General features: G+C 41.5%; 1 protein-coding gene across 17 annotated transcripts in view; it reads left to right on the plus strand.

Moving 5' to 3' along the window:
* The window catches only part of MOBP (myelin associated oligodendrocyte basic protein), a 58,775-nt gene that overhangs the window by 25,320 nt on the left and 10,928 nt on the right, over positions 1–22,527 (plus strand). The window contains exons 3-7 of one of the 17 annotated variants that reach the window (XR_013413434.1): positions 4,336–4,401; positions 6,947–7,156; positions 7,415–7,726; positions 18,573–18,796; positions 20,615–21,164. Coding sequence is in view for 8 of the 17 variants with exons in the window: in XM_077990986.1 (XP_077847112.1) it covers positions 6,951–7,156; positions 7,415–7,730 (522 nt within the window). In the remaining 9 variants the exon portion in view is untranslated. 17 annotated transcript variants of the gene reach the window in all.

The following is a 22,527-nucleotide window of genomic DNA, read 5'->3' on the forward strand; positions in this document are numbered from 1 at the left end:
TTTATTTACTTTATTTCATTTCATATTTTCAAAGCCCCTCTGAGTTAAGTTTATTATTACAGGAAACTGAGTGTAACCAATTAGGAATGTATTTGGTTACGTGTAACAGAAATAATAGTGGTTTACACAAGGTGGAAGTTTGTTTGTTTCTCATGTAAAAGGTCTTCAGAGTTCAAGAGTCCAGGCCAGAAACAGCAAACTCCACAGTCCTCCAGGATTCAGGCTCCTCTGGTATTTTTGCTCCACCACCTCACAGAAAGTGGCTTCACCTGTGAGGTTGAGCTGTGGTCCAAGATGGCTGCTGCACCCAGGAGTAAACTGCTAGACTACAGTTTGTGCACATTTTTATCCTCACTAGACAATCCCAGATTGTTTCCAGAAATGCACAGTCTTTGCAAGCACACGTAGAACAAGATCATGAAGCAAATATGAACAACTGTTGGAGTCATTGTCATAGCGACTGCTTTCTCTAACTGCCTTAGAATTAGGAGCCAATGTAACAAAAATAGGTCCATACATTTGGAAATTTTACAATAGATTTTGTAATAACCGATGAATTGAAGAACTCATCCATAATTAAAATGAAGATTAAAAATAATTTTAATATTTGTGGTATGCAGCTAAAGTTGTACAATGGAAAAGGTTATAGCCATAAATGTACACATATGAAGCATTTGACTCAATAAGGAAAAAATACAATAACACGAATATAAAGAAAATGGAAGAAAAGAAATTATAGGCCAGGTGCAGTGGTTCACGCCTGTAATCCCAGCACTTTGGGAGTCTGAGGTGGGAGGATCACTTGAGCTCAGGGAGATCCCGTCTCTACAGCAAAAAGAAAAATATTAGCTGGGTGTAGTGCCAGGCACCTGTAGTCCCAGCTACTCAAGAGGCTGAGGCAGGAGAATTACTTGAGCCCAGGTGGTTGAGGCTGCAGTGAGCTGTGATTGCACCACTGCACTCTAGAATGGGCCACAGAGTGAGACCTTGTCTCAAAAAAAAAAAAAAAAAAAAAAAAAAAAAAGAAGTGCATACAGAAATGAGTAAATTGGGGGAAAAAAGAACAAAGATGAAAACCACTTCCTTACTTTTGAAAATAAAATGAAGTAGATAACTTCTGACAAAAGTACTCAAAAAAAAGAGAGAAGATATATAGAATATAAACTATAGAGAAGATTATAATTACAGATTTATTACAAATTAAAAAAACTGTAAGAGAACACTACAGATAACATAAACTTGAAAAGTGAATAATTTTTTCAATAATATAAATTTGAACAATATGTAAGGTGTGGTCCTACTTTTTATTAACTGTATATTTACATGTAAATATTCTCAAAGAAAAAAAGTTAACATATTTTACAAGTGACTAACCATGGGGTAAGAATTTATGAATTTGTATTATTTTCTTTTTCTTTTTTTTGAGACAAAGTCTCACTGTGTTGCCGAGGCTGGAGTGCAATGGCATGATATCGGCTCACTGCAAACTCTGCCTCCTGAGTTCAGCCTCCTGAGTAGCTGGGATTACAGGCACCTGCCACCATGCCCGGTTACATTTTTTTTTTCTTTTTTTGAGATGGAATTTCACTCTTGTTGCTCGGGCTGGAGTGCAATGGTACAATCTTGGCTCACCACAACCTCCGCCTCCTGGGTTCAAGCAATTCTGCTGCCTCAGCCTCTTAAGTAGCTGGGATTACAAGCATGCACCACCATGCCCAGCTCATTTTGTATTTTTAGTAGAGACGGGGTTTCTCCATGTTGGTCATGCTGGTCTCGAACTCCCGACCTCGGGTGATTCGCCCGCCTTAGTCTCCTGAAGTGTTGGGATTATAGGCGTCAGCCACCGCATCTGCCCTGGCTAATTTTTATATTTTTAGTAGAGACAGGGTTTCACCATGTTGACCAGGCAGGTCTTGAACTCCTGACCTCAAGTAATCTGTCTGCCTTGGCCTCCCAAAGCACTGGGATTACAGACATGAACCACCGCACTGGGCATATTATTTTCATCCATCTGAGTTTTCTAACTTTCAGCAGTGAATATAGATTTTTTAATCCACTAATGGACTGGAGGGGAGGAGCTGCAGAAGTGCCTGTGGGTCACACTTCCCTCAGGGCCCATCCCAAGCTTACTGCTAGTCCTGGACAGGGACCCTTCTGGCTCTGGCCGAGAAGTCCTGGTTTCTATTGTGAAGCCTCCAAACTCCATTCTCTATCTTTCTCTTCTGGAGTGATTTGTTTCCCCAATTTTCAGTCTTTCTTACCCTAGGACATAGACCCATGGATCTTTGAGCCTTATCCTACCCCTGGGTCCATCTCTAGTCCCCCGAAGTCTAGTCTGGGCCCAGCACCTGGAATCCTATTCCTTGGGAGGAGGGTTGAGTCTATAGGAAGCACAAAGCAGTGTTGGACCTGGCTAAAGTCCTCGGGATGTTGGAGTCACACAGATGTGGATTCAAATCCCTTGCTGCCTCTTACTGGCTTATGGATTTAGTTGTGTTCCTTAGACTTTCCATCTTTAGTTCGTTAATAACGCCACATTATAAAACGAGATAAAGTATGCAAAACAACCATACACAATGGTGCTCAGTAAATTGTTACTTCTTCACTGTTAGTTATTTGCTTTATTAAAGGAAAAACTTTAATAAAACAAATTCAATTTAACAGAGTTTAATTCAGCAAAGAACAATTCACAGATCAGACTGTCCCCAGAACCAGATTAGGTTCAGAGGGACTCCAGGGCCGCCACACAGTCAGAAAACATCGATGGACAGAAAAAGGAAAGTGACAAATAGAAACCGAAAGTGAGGTACAGAAACAGCTGGACTGGTTACAGCTGGAATTTGCCTTATTTGAACACAGTTGGCTGTCTGTGATTGACCAAAACTCTGTGATTGGTATAAGACGCAGTTACAATGTACACATCCAGTTAGGTTACAGTTTACTATGTACAAATAAACCGTTAGGCGGAACTTAAAATATGTAAGGATGTGGCTTTAGGCTAAACTTAATTTAACAGCCTGTATTTCCAAGGAATTTACTAGCAATCCTGGTGTGTTAGGAAACGATGACTCTCATTTAGCATGTGGGGCTTAACGTTTTTAAATTGGAGGGTGGCGTGGAGCCGACAGTTGAGGAGGCAGTATATAGAACCACTTAACCAGGTACCCCAACTAAGTGCTGTATTTCTGCCACCGGGGAAAACAGGAGGCCAGTTTTCATTGTTGTTGTTGTTGTTGTTGTTGTTTTGGAGATGGAGTCTTGCTCTATCGCCCAGGCTGGAGTGCAGTGGCGTGACCTCGGCTCACTGCAATTTCCGCCTCCCAGGTTCAAGCGATTCTCCTGTCTCAGCCGCCCAAGTAGCTGGGATTACAGGCACGTGCCACCACACTTAGCTAATTTTTGTATTTTTAGTAGAGACCGGGTTTCACCATGTTGGCCAGGATGGTCTCAATCTGCTGACCTCGTGATCCGCCCACCAGTCTTTTACAAAATATAAACATTTTACTAAAGGAGGGAGAAAATATTATTTTGAAAGTTGGATGCATTTTCAGGTGGTTGTGCTGGGAATGGTGAGGTTCTTCCAGGGAAGGGAATTACTTTTTCCTTCAGGACCATGCATTGATGGATAACTGGAGGTGATGCTGTCCCCTGCCGGACATGGTCAGGGGAGACAGGGAGTGAGGGAAGTTGTCACGGAGTAAGAAACAATTTTCCCTTGAAGTGCTCGGGGGAAGAAATGACGGGGCGGGAGTGCAAATGGGCATACAGTGACCCAGGCGTTACATCAGCTGGAGCACTGAGTGGGATTTGAGAATTCATTTAGGGAAGGAATTCAGAGTCACAGTGGACTTCAAATCTCCTTATCCCATATTTCTTAAACAGTTGGGGTAAGAGCTAGATTTTCTGTTATTTGTGATGGGTGCCTGAGCCGTTTGGAAAAGGTGACCCTAGAAGGCCGGAGGAATTGGGAATGTCTGAGTTGCCTTTGAAGAGTTGAGTAACAGTCTGTATGTGCTGGGAACCTGAAGAAATTACTCCTGAAGGTTAGTCCTAAAGTGTTTCATTTCATTATTTCTCATGGAAGGAGAAACTCTAGATGAACTTAGCGACCTATGTAGGACTTGGGGAAGGGCTTGGCAGACGTTTAGGGTCTTTGCAATGAATCTGACCCTATAAGTCAGCTGCAGCTTCTCATTGGTCTATACATACCTGTCTGGATAAAGGGCTCCTTTGAATATATCTGATCATCTCCTTTTGAAAATTCAGTAATTTCTCTCCTAGGAGACTGCTACTCATCCTACCTTTCTGAATATCCATTACTCCTTCTTCCCACAGCTTGAAGGCAGGTCCACTCCTCCTCCTGGAAGCCTTCCCTTGACCGATTCCTCGCTGAGTTCACAGGTATCTCATCCATGACCAAGTTTTGCCCCCTTCCATGAGGTGAAAGGCTCTCAAGATGAGAGCTTTAGGTCCTGAGTTTAGAATGCCCATTTCTTTGTGGATGTCCTTGGCTCTTTAAACTCATGGTATCTCAGACCAATGAGATGATCTCCCTCCTTCTCATCTACTTAGACCTCTGATTAGCTGATGGCATGACTGTGTTCCCGGTCACACAGGTTAGACATTTCACCTGCCTCACTGCCTGTGTCCTAGCTCTATTACGTCTTCCAATTCTGCAGTGTAGATAGGATGAGGGCTCTTGGGGGGTAATGCAATTCACTGTGTATTTGCTTAGGTATCAGTTATTCCCAAGCCCTCATTTTGGCCAGATGAAATGCCTCTGCCCATGAAGTTTCACCTTGTTCTCTAGCCCAACATATTGCCCTCTCTTCTGTGGACTTTTCCTGCCATTGCGTCAGCACATTCTCATGTTCCAGAGCATGCTGGCCTTGTATCACACTTACTGATGTCTGTGGACATTCCTCTACCTACAATGTGAGCTCATTGTGAACAGGATGTTTATCTGATCTACCCACTTCCTTATCTCAGTGACTTGTACTTATTTGGTCTCAGTAAATGAGGTTTTTCTGGCCATTAGCACATTATGTGCATTCTAATCACTTAAACTTGCCTGTATCTCCCACTGGTGGATAAGTTTCTTGAGGACTGGACAAAGCATGATTTAGCTTTGTGTCCAGTATGTGAACTGAGCGCTGTGCCAGATAAAACCAAAGTGTATAATAAATGTTAAATTAAATGGGCGAAGTTATCTTCATTTATCATTTAGTATTTATTATACCTTAAATAACTCCAACATTAAAAGTTTAGGGTTAAAAAAAGAAAGGTTTGGCAAAAGCAGATGAGCCTATAAGGGAAATGGACAAGGAGAGACTAGAGATAGAGGAGGAGATCTAAGAGAATGTGGTGTCACAGGAAAGGAAAGAGTTTAGATGGGGACCAAATATGAAGACAACTGGTTTAGCACCATGGAGGTCTCTGGGGAGCTATGTAGAGTCATTTTTCCTTGGGAGGAAAGGACCAGGAGCCACAGTGGTTACACTGATGAGTGAGTGAGGGGGAGATGCAAAGATGGAGGGGAAAAGTATTAATAACTGTTCAAGAACTTTGCCTATACAAAAGAGGAGGGTAATAGGGAAGCAAAAAGACATGGGAGCAGGATCCAGAGAGGATTTTCATTTAAAATGGGGCATATGAGTATGTTAAAAGCTGATGGAGTGGGGAAAACTTTCTGGGAAAAATATAAAACCTTTGATAAGATCTAAGATACTTAATTACATAAAACTAATTATTTTTGCGTGATAAAATCAAGTGAGATATTGGGAAAGAATATTTTTAACATCCATAACAGATGTGACACACAATTTGGATGATCACAGAGATGCAAAAACAATGTATTTGTAACTGCATTCTACCTGCTTCTCAGCTGTCATTTCTATTTATAGCAGAAGACAACCACACCAACAGACGAAAAAATTAAACTATCCCCTCAATATTATTTAGTTATTTTTCTGTACTTATCCTTAAAAACCCAGATAATAGGTTCTGTCTTCAAGGAATCCACATGATTTCCTTTACCTTTGTACACAATTGTATTGGTCACCATAACACTGTTTTGTAATTACATACTGCACATCTGCGTCTCCAACCTGACTCTGAGTTTGTTGAGAGCAGAGACATTCTCAGTATCCAGTTTATGCCCATTAACTATGTTGATTCTTGTTGTATGATAGTCACGTAAGTCCCCTGTGGACTTCGGTGCTTTGTAGTGTTAGGTAGGACTATTTCTGCATTTGTCACATTCCTAAAAGGAATGTTTTCAGTCCCCAGCAAGTTCCCCTGTTGCCCCTTCTGAGTCAGAACCCACCTTCTCCAAATATAACTATGCTCGATTTCTAGCACCATCGATTAGTTTTGCCCGTTCTTCAACCTCATATAAAATCAGTCATACAGCTTGTTTTCTTATGTCTGACTTCTTTTGTTCAACATTAAGTCTGTGAGATCAAAATGTGTTGATGTATGTCAGCAGGTCAGCAGTTTGTTCTTTTTCCTTGTTGTGTACTATTTTATTGCATGAATGATGATTGTTTTAATAAATAACAATAAACCTTTTTTTTTTTTTTTGCTTTTTAGAGAAAAGTCTTTTCCCAACTCTAGAATATTATTTAGTCAAGAATATGTTTGGTTTTAAATGTTTTCCTATGTTACACGTTACACGGGTCTCTAAAACATAAGAAAAACAAGAGCCCATGTTTCTCTCCTTGAAAACAGGATTTTAAAAAATACACAAATGAAAATTAATGAACTCTTAGTAGAGTTCCTTTCCACGGAGTTGGGGGAAAGTTGCCCTTCCAGGGTTTTGCTCTGTAGGACCACCCTGAATGTTACCTTGGACTATGGGAGTAGCAGGGGGCTTCCTGAGTAGAGGGCTCCCTTGCCTGATGTGCTTTTATGTCTCTTTCCGTCTCCTTGCATCGGCGATTTCCAGTGAGATGAGTCAGAAAACGACCAAGGAGGGTCCCAGACTCTCCAAAAACCAGAGGTACTCCGAGCACTTCAGCATACACTGCTGCCCGCCGTTCACCTTCCTCAATTCCAAGAAGGAGATAGTGGATCGGAAATACAGCATCTGTAAGAGCGGCTGCTTCTACCAGAAGAAAGAGGAGGACTGGATCTGCTGCGCCTGCCAAAAGACCAGGTGAGCGGTCGCCCAGCCCCGCGGCACGGCTGGGCACAGCGCGTGGTCTCGGCTCCGGGCACGCCCCTCCCGCTCCGCACCCCACTCTTCCCCCCAGTCGGCTCCGGGTTAGGCTCCGACACCGGAAGGCACTCCAGGGAGACTGGAAGGTGGGTGGGGGAGCAGGGCCTTCCTACCTGTTTCCAGCTCCTGCCAGCGTCGCTTAAGCAGCCGAGGAGAGCCCTGGCTCCCGCCTCCAGCTTCTTTTGGCCCTCTCAGAACCAGCCGCCGTGCCACGTCCCCTCAGAAGCCCAAGAAACAGCCAGCTGCGCCCCCCGCGGTGGTCAGAGCGCCAGCCAAGCCACGGTCCCCTCCGAGGTCTGAGCGTCAGCCACGGTCCCCTCCGAGGTCTGAGCGTCAGCCACGGTCCCCTCCGAGGTCTGAGCGTCAGCCACGCCCCCGCCCAGAGGTCCGACCACCGCCAGCCAAGCAGCGTCCCCCTCAGAAGTCCAAGCAACAGCAGCGCAGCAGCCCCCTCAGAGGGCCAGGCGCCAGTCGTGGGGGGTCCCCCGTCAAAGCTTCTAGGTTCTGGTAACACCATCTCTTCCCTTTTGTTCCCCAGCCCTAAGGTTAGTAGCTGCTTCCTGTGTTTACTAACACCGGGCTGTCTCCACAGCCCTTTTCAGCCTTATTACCCAACCTGTGTAATCAGCTCCCTCCATTAAATCCCCTCTGGTTGAAATACCTAGTGTGGCTTCTGGTTTCCTCCTAGATGCTATTGGTGCATACTTTGGGTGGCTGTGGCCATTGCTTCCTTTGTTTAATAGGACTGGAAGTTGTTAATCTATCAATTGAGATTATAGACCATGGTAACAGATTGAATAAATGAGTTCCTGAATGCCTGTGCCTCAGGGAGATAAGGAATGGTGACTCTAATCCTTATATGTAAAAGGAGAGGGTAATCCATTGGACCCATCCATCCTCCCAACACACTTCATCTCATGTCAATCTCAGTGGCAATACCGTTCATTCATTCACTCATTCACTTACTCAACAAATCCTATTGTATACCTGTAAAGTTCCATTTGATGTGCTAGGGGAAGGGAATATGGCAGCGAGGAAGCTGTGTTATTTGAGATTCACCAGGACCATATAAGAGAATAGGTGTCATCGTGTAGGGATCAGTGCCATAATGTTTTCGTAATATGCATGTACGTGGGACCATGAAAACCATAAGCAGGGAGTTACTAGCTCTGCCACAGGAGTTTGGGGCTTTACAAGGGACATTTGGATAGGATGAGTAGACGGCAAAAGCAAGGTGAGTCATATAGAGACAAAAAGAGGGCCAGGGATGAACATGTTCACCTACCCTATCTTAGTAGGCTAGGTTTTTTTTTTCTTTCTTTCTTTCTTTTCTTTTTGTTTTGTTTCTTTTTTTTCCTTTTCTTTTTTTTTTTTTTTTTTTTTTTTTTTTTTTAGCAGTTTTAGGTTCACAGCAAAATTAAGGGGAAGGTACAGAGATTTCCCCTAAATTCTTGCCCCAACACACACATGCCTGACCAATTTTAAAATTTATTTTTATTTATTTATTTATTTACTGTTCTGAAGGTATATCAGCATGCCAACTTTTTAGAGCTTTTATTATTTGGAAGTGAACCTGTTTATAAGTTGGTGTTAATTGTATTCTGATACCCAGCACTTCTGTAGCATCTACTGTGTGTAGGTATCACATAATGTTTACTGATTTAGGAGGAAGAAAAGTCAATGGGGGAGAATGTTAAAGATGCCCCTAGATAATATGGTTTTTGGGTCACCACTAAGGCCTGGGCATCTGCCTTTTTAGTAAGAATTCACCACCCCCTCCCCTCAAGGTACAGTTATGTAGACAGTACACAGACTACACAATGATCAATGCTGACCTAAACAACCCATAAATGAATAATCCAGATTATTTGTGATGTGAGGTAAAGAAATGTGGAAAGTGACAAATTTATGGTACCAAAAGTGAAAGCATTAAAAAGGCACAAGATTAGGCAAGTGTAATTTGTGAAGGAAGTAACTACTCACTAAAACTTTAACAGCAAGTTGTATGACAGGTTACCTAGTCATTAACTGAGACCCTCTTAAGGAGCATGAGTAGAAGGGTCCTAGGAGAGGTAAGTATTGATATATGGAAGTAGTTAGAAAATGTATAAAACAGAGGAAATTAGTTGTATAAAAGGCATGTCACCTATGGTGGTGGCTTTGGGTGGCTGGAGTTCAATCAGGACACGGAAAGGAGTTAGAAGACAATGAAAGCAAACTTCACCATACTCACAGATTTGTCTGGACCTAACCTTGCTCAGTGTATTCACCTAAATTCAGGAGGTATCCTAGTGCTGGCGTGCTTTGACTCCCTCAGTTAACTAATCTCAGTGGGTATCAGAGAAGGTGCCTCCACAGGCTGTTATTACCTTCTTAGCCATTGTCCCTTACCTGGGAACAGAGGATCTGAAAGGCTTCATTCATAATGTCCCATGACTTCACTTATGCACTATCGGAGTCCTACTTGAGATATTCATTTTTCCTTCTTAGATTCCCAAAGGTCTTCAGGTAATATATTGGAGCCACTTCTTCGTCATATTGTCTATTCCTTTTATTGATACTGATTGACTATTTTGAATCGAAGGAGTGGGAGGCAGGTTGATAGGAAATATTTGCTCTTAAGCAGAGCTACTAACTTGCACATGAAGAAAGGATAAAAAAGATTTTCTGAAGCCAACTTGCTTTCTGAAACAGTGCTATTTCTGAAGTATTGCTTGTAGAGGTTAAATAATTTTGGCAAAGGCCTAATTGGGTTCTTAATAACTCCTTTGGATAGGTCTTCTCAAAAACCAGAGAATGATGTAATATTAGAAACCGATTGTATGGTTGTAGCATCCTGATTAAACATGGTGGCATTCTTAATATTTAGGAGGTAACAGTGGCGTCTCCCTCTTAGTTTATTCTGTCCTCTCAATTCTGAGATTTTAGGAATTCACAAGGTTGTCCTTGCCTTTGGGTTTAACAGGTACGTCCTGGGCCTCTTTTGGTTTTAGTATTCTGCTTTTGGGAGCTGGGGATCTGTGGTTCTTTGAAAACCACCGTGGCTGTGGGTGGTTAATTTGGAGTCAATCAGTCACATATATTCAGAAGTGCTGTGTGTGCCTTTGACTCATTTTTTTCTGCACAACATGTTTTATATTATTAAATTGAGCCCTGCACACAAGCAGCCTGGCAGACTGTGATTTTCCAGGAAAGAGCAGAGCTAGAGAAAAGGTCTGAGCTCTTTGCTTTCTGTTCAGGCTCTTGTTCTGCCTGTGTCTCAGGTTGCATTACTGCTTTTATTAGTTTGGGTGACTTAACTCTTGAATTTTACCCTACCTGTGGCACACCGTCTTTCCTATCTGGGAGCAGGCCTTTATACATCCTGGTGGTCCCTACAGTACAATGCTTATGCAGAGCAGATGCTTTTGCAGAGGCCTAGATTAGCCAGAGAGGCTTCCAGTCCTGGGAGCTGCGTGTTGTTTTGGAGTGTGACAGCCTCTGTCTGGTCACAGGTCCTTACCTGGTCCAGACCACATGGTTAACTATGCTTTCTCTGATAGCCTTAACCCAATTGTCTCTCATTCTCCTTCAACACTCATTTTATAAATACCTGATTCTAGATTAAGCTCACCACCTGCCTGCATTGGTTTTCCAGCTGCTGAGGATGGTCATGTGTGCATAGAGCTGCTGAGCACAGTTTGGGAAAAGCTTTATAGCCTGGTGGGTTGGTGCCACCAAAAATGGATGAACCCCAGCTACTCCCCAGACTGTCTTGGCTCCACCAGCCCCTGCACATTCATCGGAATATACATCTGTCTTTAAATCCTTCCCCTCAGCCTCAGAGGATGAAGCATTTATTCGCTGATGAGGCCAGTCCCCCACCCCTCCCTGTGATCTTCCAACCTCTTATCTCCTTTGGGGTCTTGCTGTACAACTTAGCAACCCTCCTAACCACTTCAGCCTTTGTATCTTGTCTCTTTCTCATTAGCATTTTGACATGTTTTGCTCTCTCATATTGACTACGTGTTCATGTCTGGCCCTATCCTCTTTTCTCTCTACCTTAGACAAATTTTAAAAAGAATAGTGTAAACTCATCATCTTTACTTCCTCAAATCCCATTTGCTCTTCAATTCATTGTGTTCTAATTTCTTCCCTTAGCACCCCCGGCCCCTGGAATTCCTCTTGTGCAGATTCCTCCAGAAGTAACAATGCAAGGGCAAGAAGTTTATTTGGGAGGTGAAGGGGACACTGGAGAAATGTGGGAAGCAAGACAAGGGAGGGAAAGAGACAATTTAAAGAAAAAACATTATCTAACCAATTCTCACCACGGGTTCCTGGAACTTAGTCCTGCCGAGGACCCCTGGGGAACAGTGTAGACATGTGTGTCAGTTATCTCACCAGAGGGCTGGAGGAACTGGGATATTTATACACCAGTTCTTGTCAGTCGTTAGTTAGCCAATGCTGCTTCAAGGGTGGGGGCATTCATTCTTTGACACATCTAGCTTGTTAAGGAGATGGCAAAGTGGGCTGCAGCAGCAAGATACAAACCCTCAGGAAAAGAAAGGCAAGTGCTGGCACCTGGAAGTGGGGCTGAGCACAAGAGTGGTAAGGGCAAGGGGTTATGGCCAAGGCACCAGTAGTGTTTGCTCTAATGGTTACCTGTGGCCTTCATGCTGCTTTTCCTAATGAATGCTGAACCCAGTCTGTATATCAATGGTGCTTTCTGTTGGATTTGTTGGGCTGTTCTCTCATTCAGTCTTTAAACTCTCTGTTCTCTTGGTTTCTGTGACTCTCTTCCTCCTTTTCTCTGCAGGAACTTTCCTTCCCCATCTTCTCGTGAGTGCTTACTCTTCTGCCAATTGCTTAACCTTGAGGTGCCCTAGGGTTCCAAACTGAGCTCTCTGCTTATATGATTTTGCCTTCTCTTGTGGTTTTAATTATGACTCTCATGCTGATAACTTCTAAACCTTAATTCATCCTTGACATTAATATATGAGCCTATTCACTCAGCAGATCAATTTGATGTTGGAAAATCTAATCTGTCTACGCTTGATTTCTTTCCTACAAAGCTTGTTCTTCTTTTTGTTTGCTATCTCAGCAAATAACACAGCTGTCCAACTAACCCCCCAAGTTGGAAACCTAAGCACATTGTAACTTCCAATTTTCCCTTGCATATAAATGCCTGCCAATTTGACTTTCTGATGGGAAGGAGTGCAGGATTGAGATCAAGCTAGAAACAAAGTAGTGGGAATGGAGATAGTTGATAAAATAAGGCTCCTCCACAGCACGTATGGAGGGATTGGCCTTTGATGGGAACAAGAAAAGCTGTTAGATTGTGCAAAGTAGAGAGAGACCCATTAATAGGCATTAAGACAGAGGTGGGTCATGCCAGAGAATGAGTGAGCTAGAAGTTTGAGAAGGTTAGGGTACACCTGGAATGTTAGAGACCAGGCTTCTAGGCAGTGGTTAGGGCTGGCTGAGCTCAGCTCAACAGAGCTGTATATAAATCATTTGTTCTTAAGGAGCTCTTTCTCCAATGAAGGAAACAGATTGCCACCTCTGAAATCATCAGTGGAATCACACAACTCCACATCCACACTCTGCTTCTCTTCCAACTTGTTTGCCAAATGCCCTCACAACAACTGTTCTTAAACTTTACCATGTGCCTCCAGTGCTCTGACTCCTCCATTTTTATCTCCATCTATCAGACTCTTCACTTTCCAAATTAGAAATGATATCCCAACATTTTAATATATTTCACAAATACCCTAGAATCCCCTGCCTTCTGAATATTTGTCTTACACCCCTGGGAAAACCCCAGCCTTTGATGAACCCAACTAACTGGCTTCACCATGCTTGATTTTGGGCAGCTAAGCATCACTGGAGAAAAGCACTCAGCAGGACAATAGTAGCTGGGCATAAGCAGAATTGTGTTTATCCTATCACTAAGCAGTTTCCTTTTGGGCAGTTACAGTTCAATTGCATGCATTCAGACAAAAAAGGAAGCATATACTTCAAAAGTGTCATGTATGCACGTGTAGTTTATATGCTCACACAATACTCCACATGTATCAGGCTTACTGATGTATAATTTACATGTGGTAAAATTAAACTCTTTTGGCATACATTTCTATGCACAGAGTCCTATGACTACTGCCACAAGTAAGATATAGAATATTTTCATTATCCTTCAAAATTTCCTTATATTTCACCTTTGCAGTCAACTCCCCAACCTGTAGTAACCACTGACCTATCTTCTGTTCCTATAGTTTTGTCTTTTGTAGGATTCTATGTAAGTGGAATTATATATTATTATAGCCTTTTGAGTGTGGCTTCTTTTACTTAACATAGTGCTTTTGAACCATGTTGTTGCGTGAGTCAATAGTTCTTTCTTTTTATAGTGGAGTAGTATATATAGAGTATATATGTGTGTGTGTGTGTGTGTGTGTATATATATATACATATATGCATCCATATGCAACTATGGCCCAACTTTTTTTTTTTTTTTTGAGACAGAATCTCGCTCTGTCTCCAAGGCTGGAGTACAATGACGTGATACCGGCTCACTGCAACCTCCGCCTTCTGGGTTCAAGTGATTCTCCTGCCTCAGCCTCCTAAGTAGCTGGGATTACAGGCGTGCGCCACCACACCTGGCTAATTTTTGTATTTTTAGTAGAGAGGGATTTCACCATGTTGGTCAGGCTGGTCTTGAGCTCCTGATCTCATGATCTGCCCACTTTGGCCTTTCAAAGTGCTGGGATTACAGGTGTGAGCCACCGTGCCCGGCCCCAGCATTTTAATCTCTTTCACAAATATCCTAGAATCCCTTGCCTTCTGAATATCTGTCTTACACCCCTGGGAAAAACCCAACCTTGGATGAACACAACTATATATATATATATGCATCCACATACAGTATATATGTATATAGTATACATATGCATCCATATAGTCTCTCTCTATGTGTATGTTTATATGTATGTGCATATATGTATATACATACGTGCATGTGTGTGTGTGTATGTATGTGTGTGTGTGTGTATATATATACACACACATATATATGGATTCACATACCACGGTTTGCTACTCACCAGTTGAAAGACGTTTGTTTCCAGTTTTGGTGATTATGAATAAAGCTGTGAACATTATGTGAACGTAAGTTTTCCTTTCTATTGGGTAAATAACTGGGACTGGTAATGCTGGGTAATATGGTAGATATTTGTTTAAACTTATAAGAAACAGCTAAATTATTTTCCAAAGAAGTTGTAACATTTTGCATTCCTGCCAGTAACCAGGGCTTATTGTTAACACTTGGTACTATCAGCTTTAAAAATTTTATTCATTCTGATTGGTATGTAATGGTATTCATTGTAGTTTTAATTTTGCATTTTCCTAATGGCTAGTGAAGTTGAGCATCTTTTAATGAGTACAAAGATAATCCACCAAAGACACTTATTTGGTGAAATCTCTGCTTAAATCTTCTACATATAAAAATTGAATTGTTTTATTATTGTATTTTGAGGGGTTTAAAAATATTCTAGATACAAGATGAGGGGTTTAAAAATATTTTAGATACAAGACATTTATAAACAATATTTTTTGAAAGCATTTTCTCCAAGTCTGTGACTTGCCTTTTTATTTTCTTAATAGTGTTTTGTGAAGAGCCAAAGTTTTGACAAAGTCAGATTTATCGAATTTTACTATCATGCTGGTCTTAATAGTAATTTTTATAAATTTTATAAATTTTATAAATGTTTATAATTTTTATAAATTATAAAATAATAATTTTTAATTTTTGATACCCCAGTTTCTTCGCCTCTCTGATGAGATACAGATGAGATACTGATGTACATGTCTACACTGTTCCCCAGGGGTCCCCAGCAGGGTCACACTTTTTGTGTTATATTTAAGAAATCTTTTTCTAATCCAAGGTCACAAAGATCTTCTCCTATATTTTTTGTAGAAATTTTAAATTCTAGGTTTTACTTTTACAGTATTATCCATTTTAAGTTAATTTTTTTTGTAATGGTATGAAGTATGAATTGAGGTTCAATTTTTTTTGTATATGGTTTGCATATGGCTCAGTTTTTTTTTTGTAATTATTTCAGTTCAGTATCATTTGTTGAAAAGTTTCTCCACTGAATTACCTTTGCAATTTGGCCAAAAATCGGTTGATCATATATTTATAGGTTTATTTCTAGACTTTCTACTTTTTTCTATTAATTTATACATCTTTCACCAAAATCATACTTGATTACTGTAGCTTAGTAGTAAGTATTGAAATCAGTTAGTGTGAATTCTCCAACATTATTCTTCATTTAAAACAATTGTTCTGGTAAAAAATTATTCTAGTTTTTTTACTTTTTCATATAAATTTTCAGTGTGTCAGGTTCTACAATATATTATGGTAGAATTTTGAAAGGAATTGTGTTGAGCTTATAGATCAAATTGGGGAGAACTGTAACAATACTGAGTCTGAGAATTCATGAACATGGTATAGCTCTCTATTTATTTAGGTCTTTTTTTGTTTTGTAGTTTCTAGTACAATATGTACATATCTTGCGCATATTTTGTTTGGTTTATACCTGAGATTTTATGCTTTTTGGTGATATCACAAATAGCATTCTTTTTCAATTTTGATTTCTAATTGTTCATTGCTAGTATATAAAAATGTAACTGAATTTTGTATATTGATCATGTATCCTGTGATTTTGCTAAACTTACCTATTCTAGATTTTTTGTGGTAGACTCTAGGGTTTTCTATATTGCAAATTATGCTGTCTTTGAATAGAGACGGTTTGATATTTTTCTTTTCAATTTGTATGCCTTTTTTTTTTTTAACAAGATTAAATTCTTGCCAAATTGGCTCTCTGGCTTATTACAAGGGATTACAGTCTGAAGGCCCAAGCCTAATAACACAAGGTGCTTGAGCTGGGTTGTTAGTTTATTCCTGTGCTTTCTTTATATCCTCATTTCAAAATATGGCTCAACTTTCCTCATGGCCTCTTGACTGATGTACTGTATTATCAAAACAGAGAATTGGCATGAGCATTCTTTGGATGTAAAGAATCACAGAGGTCCTAAATACTATTAGAATTACTATGGTGGTAATTGTTCAAAATTGCCTGATATCATCTTAATGGTTATGAGAGATGGTTACCAAAGCTCTAGGGATTGGATTTACAAGGTGGATTCAATTTCAGTTCACATTTGGGGACAATCTCAGTCTTGGAGGGAGTTAACATCTTGAAGAACAGTCATGTGGTAGTTGTCCATGTGTGGGCCAAAGACTGATGACACTTTCTTCTCAAACCCTACATGGCTGTGAATTATCTGTTTCCTCTATTCAGCTATGTGGGCAGTCTTTATAATTTCAACCTTTCAAAGCTGTGCTACAACATGATGACTAGAGCATTTTATATAGGACATGACTTTTGTGTACTAGTAACCTGTTACTTTCCTGTTTTGGGTTTGTCAGGGTGAATAATGTGGGGGTATTTTGTGGAAGCAGAGTCTAAAGAGTCATCATTATTGTCAGTGGTAAGGGGTACTGGCATAGCCCTGTGACTTAAGAGCCTTCACACCTCTTGCTGAGCAGATGGTCTCCCTTTCTGGAAGCTCCCTTGATACTTCCACCGCTATAATTTGGACATCTTTGCTGATCAGTTCACTTACTTGTCCATCTTCCTTGCTGGATGGAGTGTGCATAAGTCAGGATCAGAGAATCTTACACTCATTCCCCCAGGGCCTCACTCAGGGCCTGGCTGATGTTATTGACTGAATGAGCCCTATGAATACACTTGTAGTCAGTCTGGCACAGTGAGAAGGGCTCTGGCATCATTCCAACAACTGGAAATTAAAATGGAAAAAAAAAATTGAAAAAGTTTGAGTCTGAGCTCTGATGCCTGTGGATTTCCTGTGTCTGAATTACTTATTCTAAGTCACATTTTCCCCATCTGTAAAATGAGGATATTATCTACTTCATTAGTTCATCATATTTAGTATTAGGTAAGTGGATATTATTGGAACAATTATTTAATGGATACATTGTGTCATTTAACCCTAACTACTAGCATATTATCTCCAACTCAGTTGCCTTTCCTGGTTGATTTGGAGTTCAGGGGCTGTTGCTGTATAAACTGGTCATCCCCATTACCATCAATGTGGCTGCTATTGCTAATAAAGTGCCAATTAGATAATTAGATGCTCATATTACCTAGGATGCCACAGTGGCTGATTGCAGAGATACTTGCTGAGGGTGATGCCTGGGATCTGTGGGCTTCCGTGCTGGTCTCAGCACCTGGGTTTTATATTCAGCAGTATCTGTGGGGAGTTCGAAAACACTCATGCGACCACATGTCTGGAGGTCATACAGGCAATCCAGAAAGTGTAGAGATTCCTTCCTCAAATTTCAAGGGATGTGTTCCAACCTTCCAGGCTACAATTCACTCTACAAGTTTTAATAACATATTTCTGCGTTTATTTTTTTCTGGTATCCTCAATCCAGTTTGAAAGGTATCAGCTTTGCTAGCTTGATATATCATTTGGGATTTTCAAAATGCTATTGCTAATATCCGAATATAAATTTTATTTCTAATATTAAAAACCTTCCAAATTACACAAAAGCTGTGATCCTCATAAGTTTTGTCCCTAGAATAAAATTATGTGAACTTCCTAATGCATGCATTTTGGTTTTTGTGTATTTGTTTTTTAAACTAAGAACTTTGATGATGCGCTGAAACTATTCGACATAGCTTCATTTCAAAGGCAGTCACATAGAGTTCTGCTGTCTAAATAAATTAAAGCTGATATCACACAACATTTCAGTTGGGTAAGCTTGCAGGCAATGCTTGTCTGGGCCACACATTTATAATGTCTAATGTCTTTATTGGATGTTGTTTATCTCCTTCTTGAACAAGATTTGTTCCCCCATCAAAGTGGAAACATGTCAGTATGTTCACAATTTTGTAAGTGCATATACTCTATGTGTATATGTATGTACATTCACATCTTCATGTCTATAAGTAGTAAAACTTTTTTTCCAGGAGTGGGTGTACTTTAATTTCCTTTGTGTTTTTCTATGTTTCAAAATTATCTACAATGATTAACCAGAAAAGTAACAATTGTCATACTTAAAATAGAACTTTTAAAGAATATCTTTCCTAGACTCAGGCCAAGAAAAAAATATTATCATATAATTTTTGACCAGAGACTACCAGAATTAAGAAATTAAAGAGAGGGATTTTGCAGAATCCCTCAAAGGTAGTCTCAAAATCCACAATTATATTAACTGAACACAGAGAGAGAGAGAAAGAGTATACATCACCTACCTGTGTCATGTGTTTTTCTTTTTCTCTTTGTAAACCAGATTGAAAAGGAAGATCAGGCCAACCCCAAAAAAGAAGTGATCAAGGAAGAGTTTAAAGTGAATGAACGGCCTTGGCTCCTGGACTCATTGCTTCACAACTCATTTACCCTTGGATGAAGTTATCTGGCTTCAAATATTATGCAGGGACAAACACCTGCTGATGCAGCAACTGCTGATGCTCATGGTCCCCATGGCCTGGGGGCCTCAGGGCAGCCTGCCTGGAGGTGAGCAGGGCTATCTCTGTGTGTTGTACTCCAGTCAGGGGGTTCCAGCAGCACCCGCAGGCTCCAGAGCTCAATGCACAGTTCTTTTTGTTTCACCTGCAGTCCTTTCTTCTCCAGGATATGCACAGGTCTCCAGGGTCTTTCATGGCTCAGGGTCAGGGTCACTCAAATGCCAACCCACATGTTGTCCTCCAAATATTCCCTTCTATCCCTGGCATCCTGTTGCTGAGCTCAACTTTTACTTTTTGACTTTCTCCTTTGTAATTAATCTCTATCTGGGTTTCTCTCTTTCTCTGTGCCATTTGGTTTCCTTAATTAGTTCCCTGTGCCAGCCCACAGTCAGAGTCATAATTGGCTCTGGGGAAGATCCAAGTTATTTTCTGAGTAAGATATTAGACTGCCATATGATCCAGAGATGCAAAGAAATCCCTAGAGAGTGTAGGAGTTGTCTAAATCCATGTGTCAGTTGTAGCCAGCGAATTGTGTTGAAGCAGAGAGAAAAAGCATGAAAAGCAGCCCTCTCCCACTCCTCAGGCCCCTGTCTCCAACCTTACATGAGGCTTTTTGAACATCTCCTTCTGGCCCAGCTGGGGTGAGAGCAAGTCCTCTAAGGCACTGCCTTTGAGTCTTGCTCAGCCCATCTGAATGATCCGAACTCTAGAATTGACTGTTTTCAAATTGTGTGACCTTGGGAATGTTATCTGGCTTCAACCACAATGCCCTACCTCCAGCCCCTCTCCCAAGTGATCCTAAATACATGGCTGTTTCCCCCGACCCTACCCTACCTCGGGACACAGGCTCATGGCCTTATGGCACTTCACCACCAGAAGGGATGCTCAGAGTTCCTATTTCCACATCTAACCCGCTAATTCCTGGGAAAATCTGAGGCCTGGTCCCCCTAGTGCTTTCCCTGGCTGGCCTCTCCACATTTTCATTTGATGGTGGAGTGAGATCAGGAAAAATAGGAGAGGAACTTTGCCCTGGGGGAGAAGAGAGTTAAGTGTGGAAAGGGGTGAGTTATAGGAGGTTAAGCAGTCCAAGATTTCTCTCCCTGTGCAGGAGGCCATTTCCTGATGTGAGGGGGTTTGAACCCAATTATAATGGGACAGGGTTGGGTATTGACTTCCCATCTCTTCTCTCTGTTTTTCTCCCACTATCTGTAGCCCAAAACTCTTGCAGAGGACTTTGATCTTTAGTGTGCACTCTTGGTCAGGGTCCTAGGAACTAACCCCGATCCTCACTCCACCCAGATCTACCACATCCCCTACACACAAACACATGCTGCAGGGAGGGAGTTTTCCCCTGGGTCAAGTGGAGGATCCTTAGATCACCTTGTGCTCCTGTGGACTGGGGTGTGTGTGTGTGTGTGTGTGTGTGTGTGTGTGTGTGTTGGGAAACTTAGCTTTCAGAGAATGTCTTTGGGCTCTCACTTTCTCTCTCACACACAAATTCTGGGGACTTCTCCAAGTCCCTGAGGAACCTGACCACTGAAGCTGATCATGAGATGATTATATGCCAACACGCCGCCTTCAGTGGCCTGGCCTTGACTTAGGGCTGCACTGTATTCTCAGCAGTGGCCTTGCAGGAGCCCTTTTGAACTGCTTTCCTTATTCAACCCAGAGTTGGGGTGGTGGGAGAAGAGGGGTTGGAGTGAATCCATCTCTATTTAAATTCCAGCTGGGATTACTCTGGGAGTCTTCCTGGCTTGTTTTGGGCCCAAACTTAGCTACATTGTTTATTGGCTCCCAAAGTCGGGATTGGAGAGTTAAAAGATGCAGGCAGTGAATCCTTCTGCACTCTCCTCCCCAATCTCTCCAGTGCTTTTCTACCTAGGAGGCCAGTGGAAGGGAGAAGAGGCCATGCCGTAGCCCACAAGGCTCATTGTTCTTCCAGGCTTGGTTCACTCTGCTTTTGATTCAGAAGCTCTTTCCCTACCCAACAAGACTACACTTCCTTGCCTTCTTTCTGTTCTTCCTTTTTGTGCATATAAATGGTATGTTGTGATATATTCTCAGTGCTTGTGCCTACCTTGGAACTCTGTTCTTGCTGTTCACTCCACATGTGATACTCTGGTCCAAGATCTTGGCCAGGTGCCTTCTGCTCAAATATCATCTCAGAGGTGCTTCCCTTGAAAACTCGGTGCTGTTTCCATAGTTACTCTATTTGATTACTCTAAGTTTTGTTGTCTTCGTAGCACTTATCACCCTCTGGAACTATTCTGTTCATTTATTTACTTGTTTAATGCTTGGCTCTTTTCCCCTCCTAATGTAAACTCCATGATTGCCAACATCTGTTTACTTGCTCCAGTTCCCCCCTCCCCACTTGTTCCTGGCACTAGTAAGAACTCAATAAACACTTGTTGACAGAATGAATGTTTGTTTGTTGTTTTTTATAGGAATATTTTTTCAAAAGTTCAGATATTTTTAAGAACTCAAAGGTGTCTATTGTATTTAGCAACAAGGAACTGTTGGTGACAGTGTAAGGCACTCTCTGTGTGAAGTAAATGGGAGGCGAGGAACAGGAATTTGCAATTGTAGATGCAACCCTCTCCACTAGGCTTGACCATGAAGGAAGGCAGAGGAATAGGGCAGGGGCTGGAGTGTTGCACTTACTGAGGAGGCACCTGAGCATGTGAAAGTGCTGCTGGGAGGGTGGCGGCAGAGTGGGTGTGTGAAGGAGGAGGAGTGGATCACTGATGGAGCCAGCAGCTGAGGAGTTGAGGGGGCCAAATCAGGCTCAGGTGAGAGGATCAGGCATGGAGCACTGGAAAAGAGGGAAGGAGAAAAGGAGAGTGTAGATTATGGTGGATCTGCAGACTTAGTAGCAGGACCTTGAGGCGGTTTCTGCCTGTGGTTTTGGTTTCCTCTGCAAAGATGGCCTGTTCACAATGTGGGTGATGGTGTTGGGGTCAGAGGCATGAAGATGGGAGAGAGAGTTATAAAGAAATCATTTCAACTCACATCTTTGAAATGATCTATATAATTCTTTCTCTAGATGAATTTATATTTTTATTTATTTATTTAAAATTCAAGATAACGTCTTGCCACTACATTTTTGCCTACAACTTCATATTTAGATCTAAATTCCAGATCTAAACTTGAGGCTCATATGGTTTCAGGTGGAAGAAATAAGAGTTGGAGAAAAAAAAATGCAGAGTCTAATCTTCCCAGCGAATAAAGATTCACGGGGAAACTTTGACGAAGGGAAGCTGCAAAAATTCCACCAGATTACAGGGAGATGGACTTGTACTCTGAGACAGTAATTTGTTCCCTGTCCATCTAGGCTGCTGTTCTTACACCAGAGAATGTGGAAACTCAGGGCTGGAAGGGCCCTGGGAGGGCTTCCTGCCTGCCTCCATCACATACGTCTCTGTCCAGTTAATAACACCATTACCAGGTATTTAGTATCTCTACCTGAGTAAGATGAAGTGTCCTTAGTGGAAAAAGATGATACTGTTGACCCAAGAGTAGGGTGTGCAGTTGTTACTTGGAGAGAATTTGCATACTCACTCTTTCTATTGTAGTGGAGGTATACACTTGCAGGAACAGTTGGGTAAGGCGAGTGATAAAATAACTTCTTATTGAACATCAACTACGCATTCACCTTACATCACAGGATGCTTTGTGTTTGTAAGTGGGAAATGAGAGAGATTTTCATGGCCCCCATGGCCACTGAAACCATGACCTTTACCTTACTACCATGATGCGGCAACCTAGAATTTTCTAAACAGA

This window comes from Macaca mulatta, chromosome 2, assembly GCF_049350105.2.
Source record: "Macaca mulatta isolate MMU2019108-1 chromosome 2, T2T-MMU8v2.0, whole genome shotgun sequence".
In the NCBI taxonomy this organism is placed as follows: Eukaryota; Metazoa; Chordata; class Mammalia; order Primates; family Cercopithecidae; genus Macaca; species Macaca mulatta.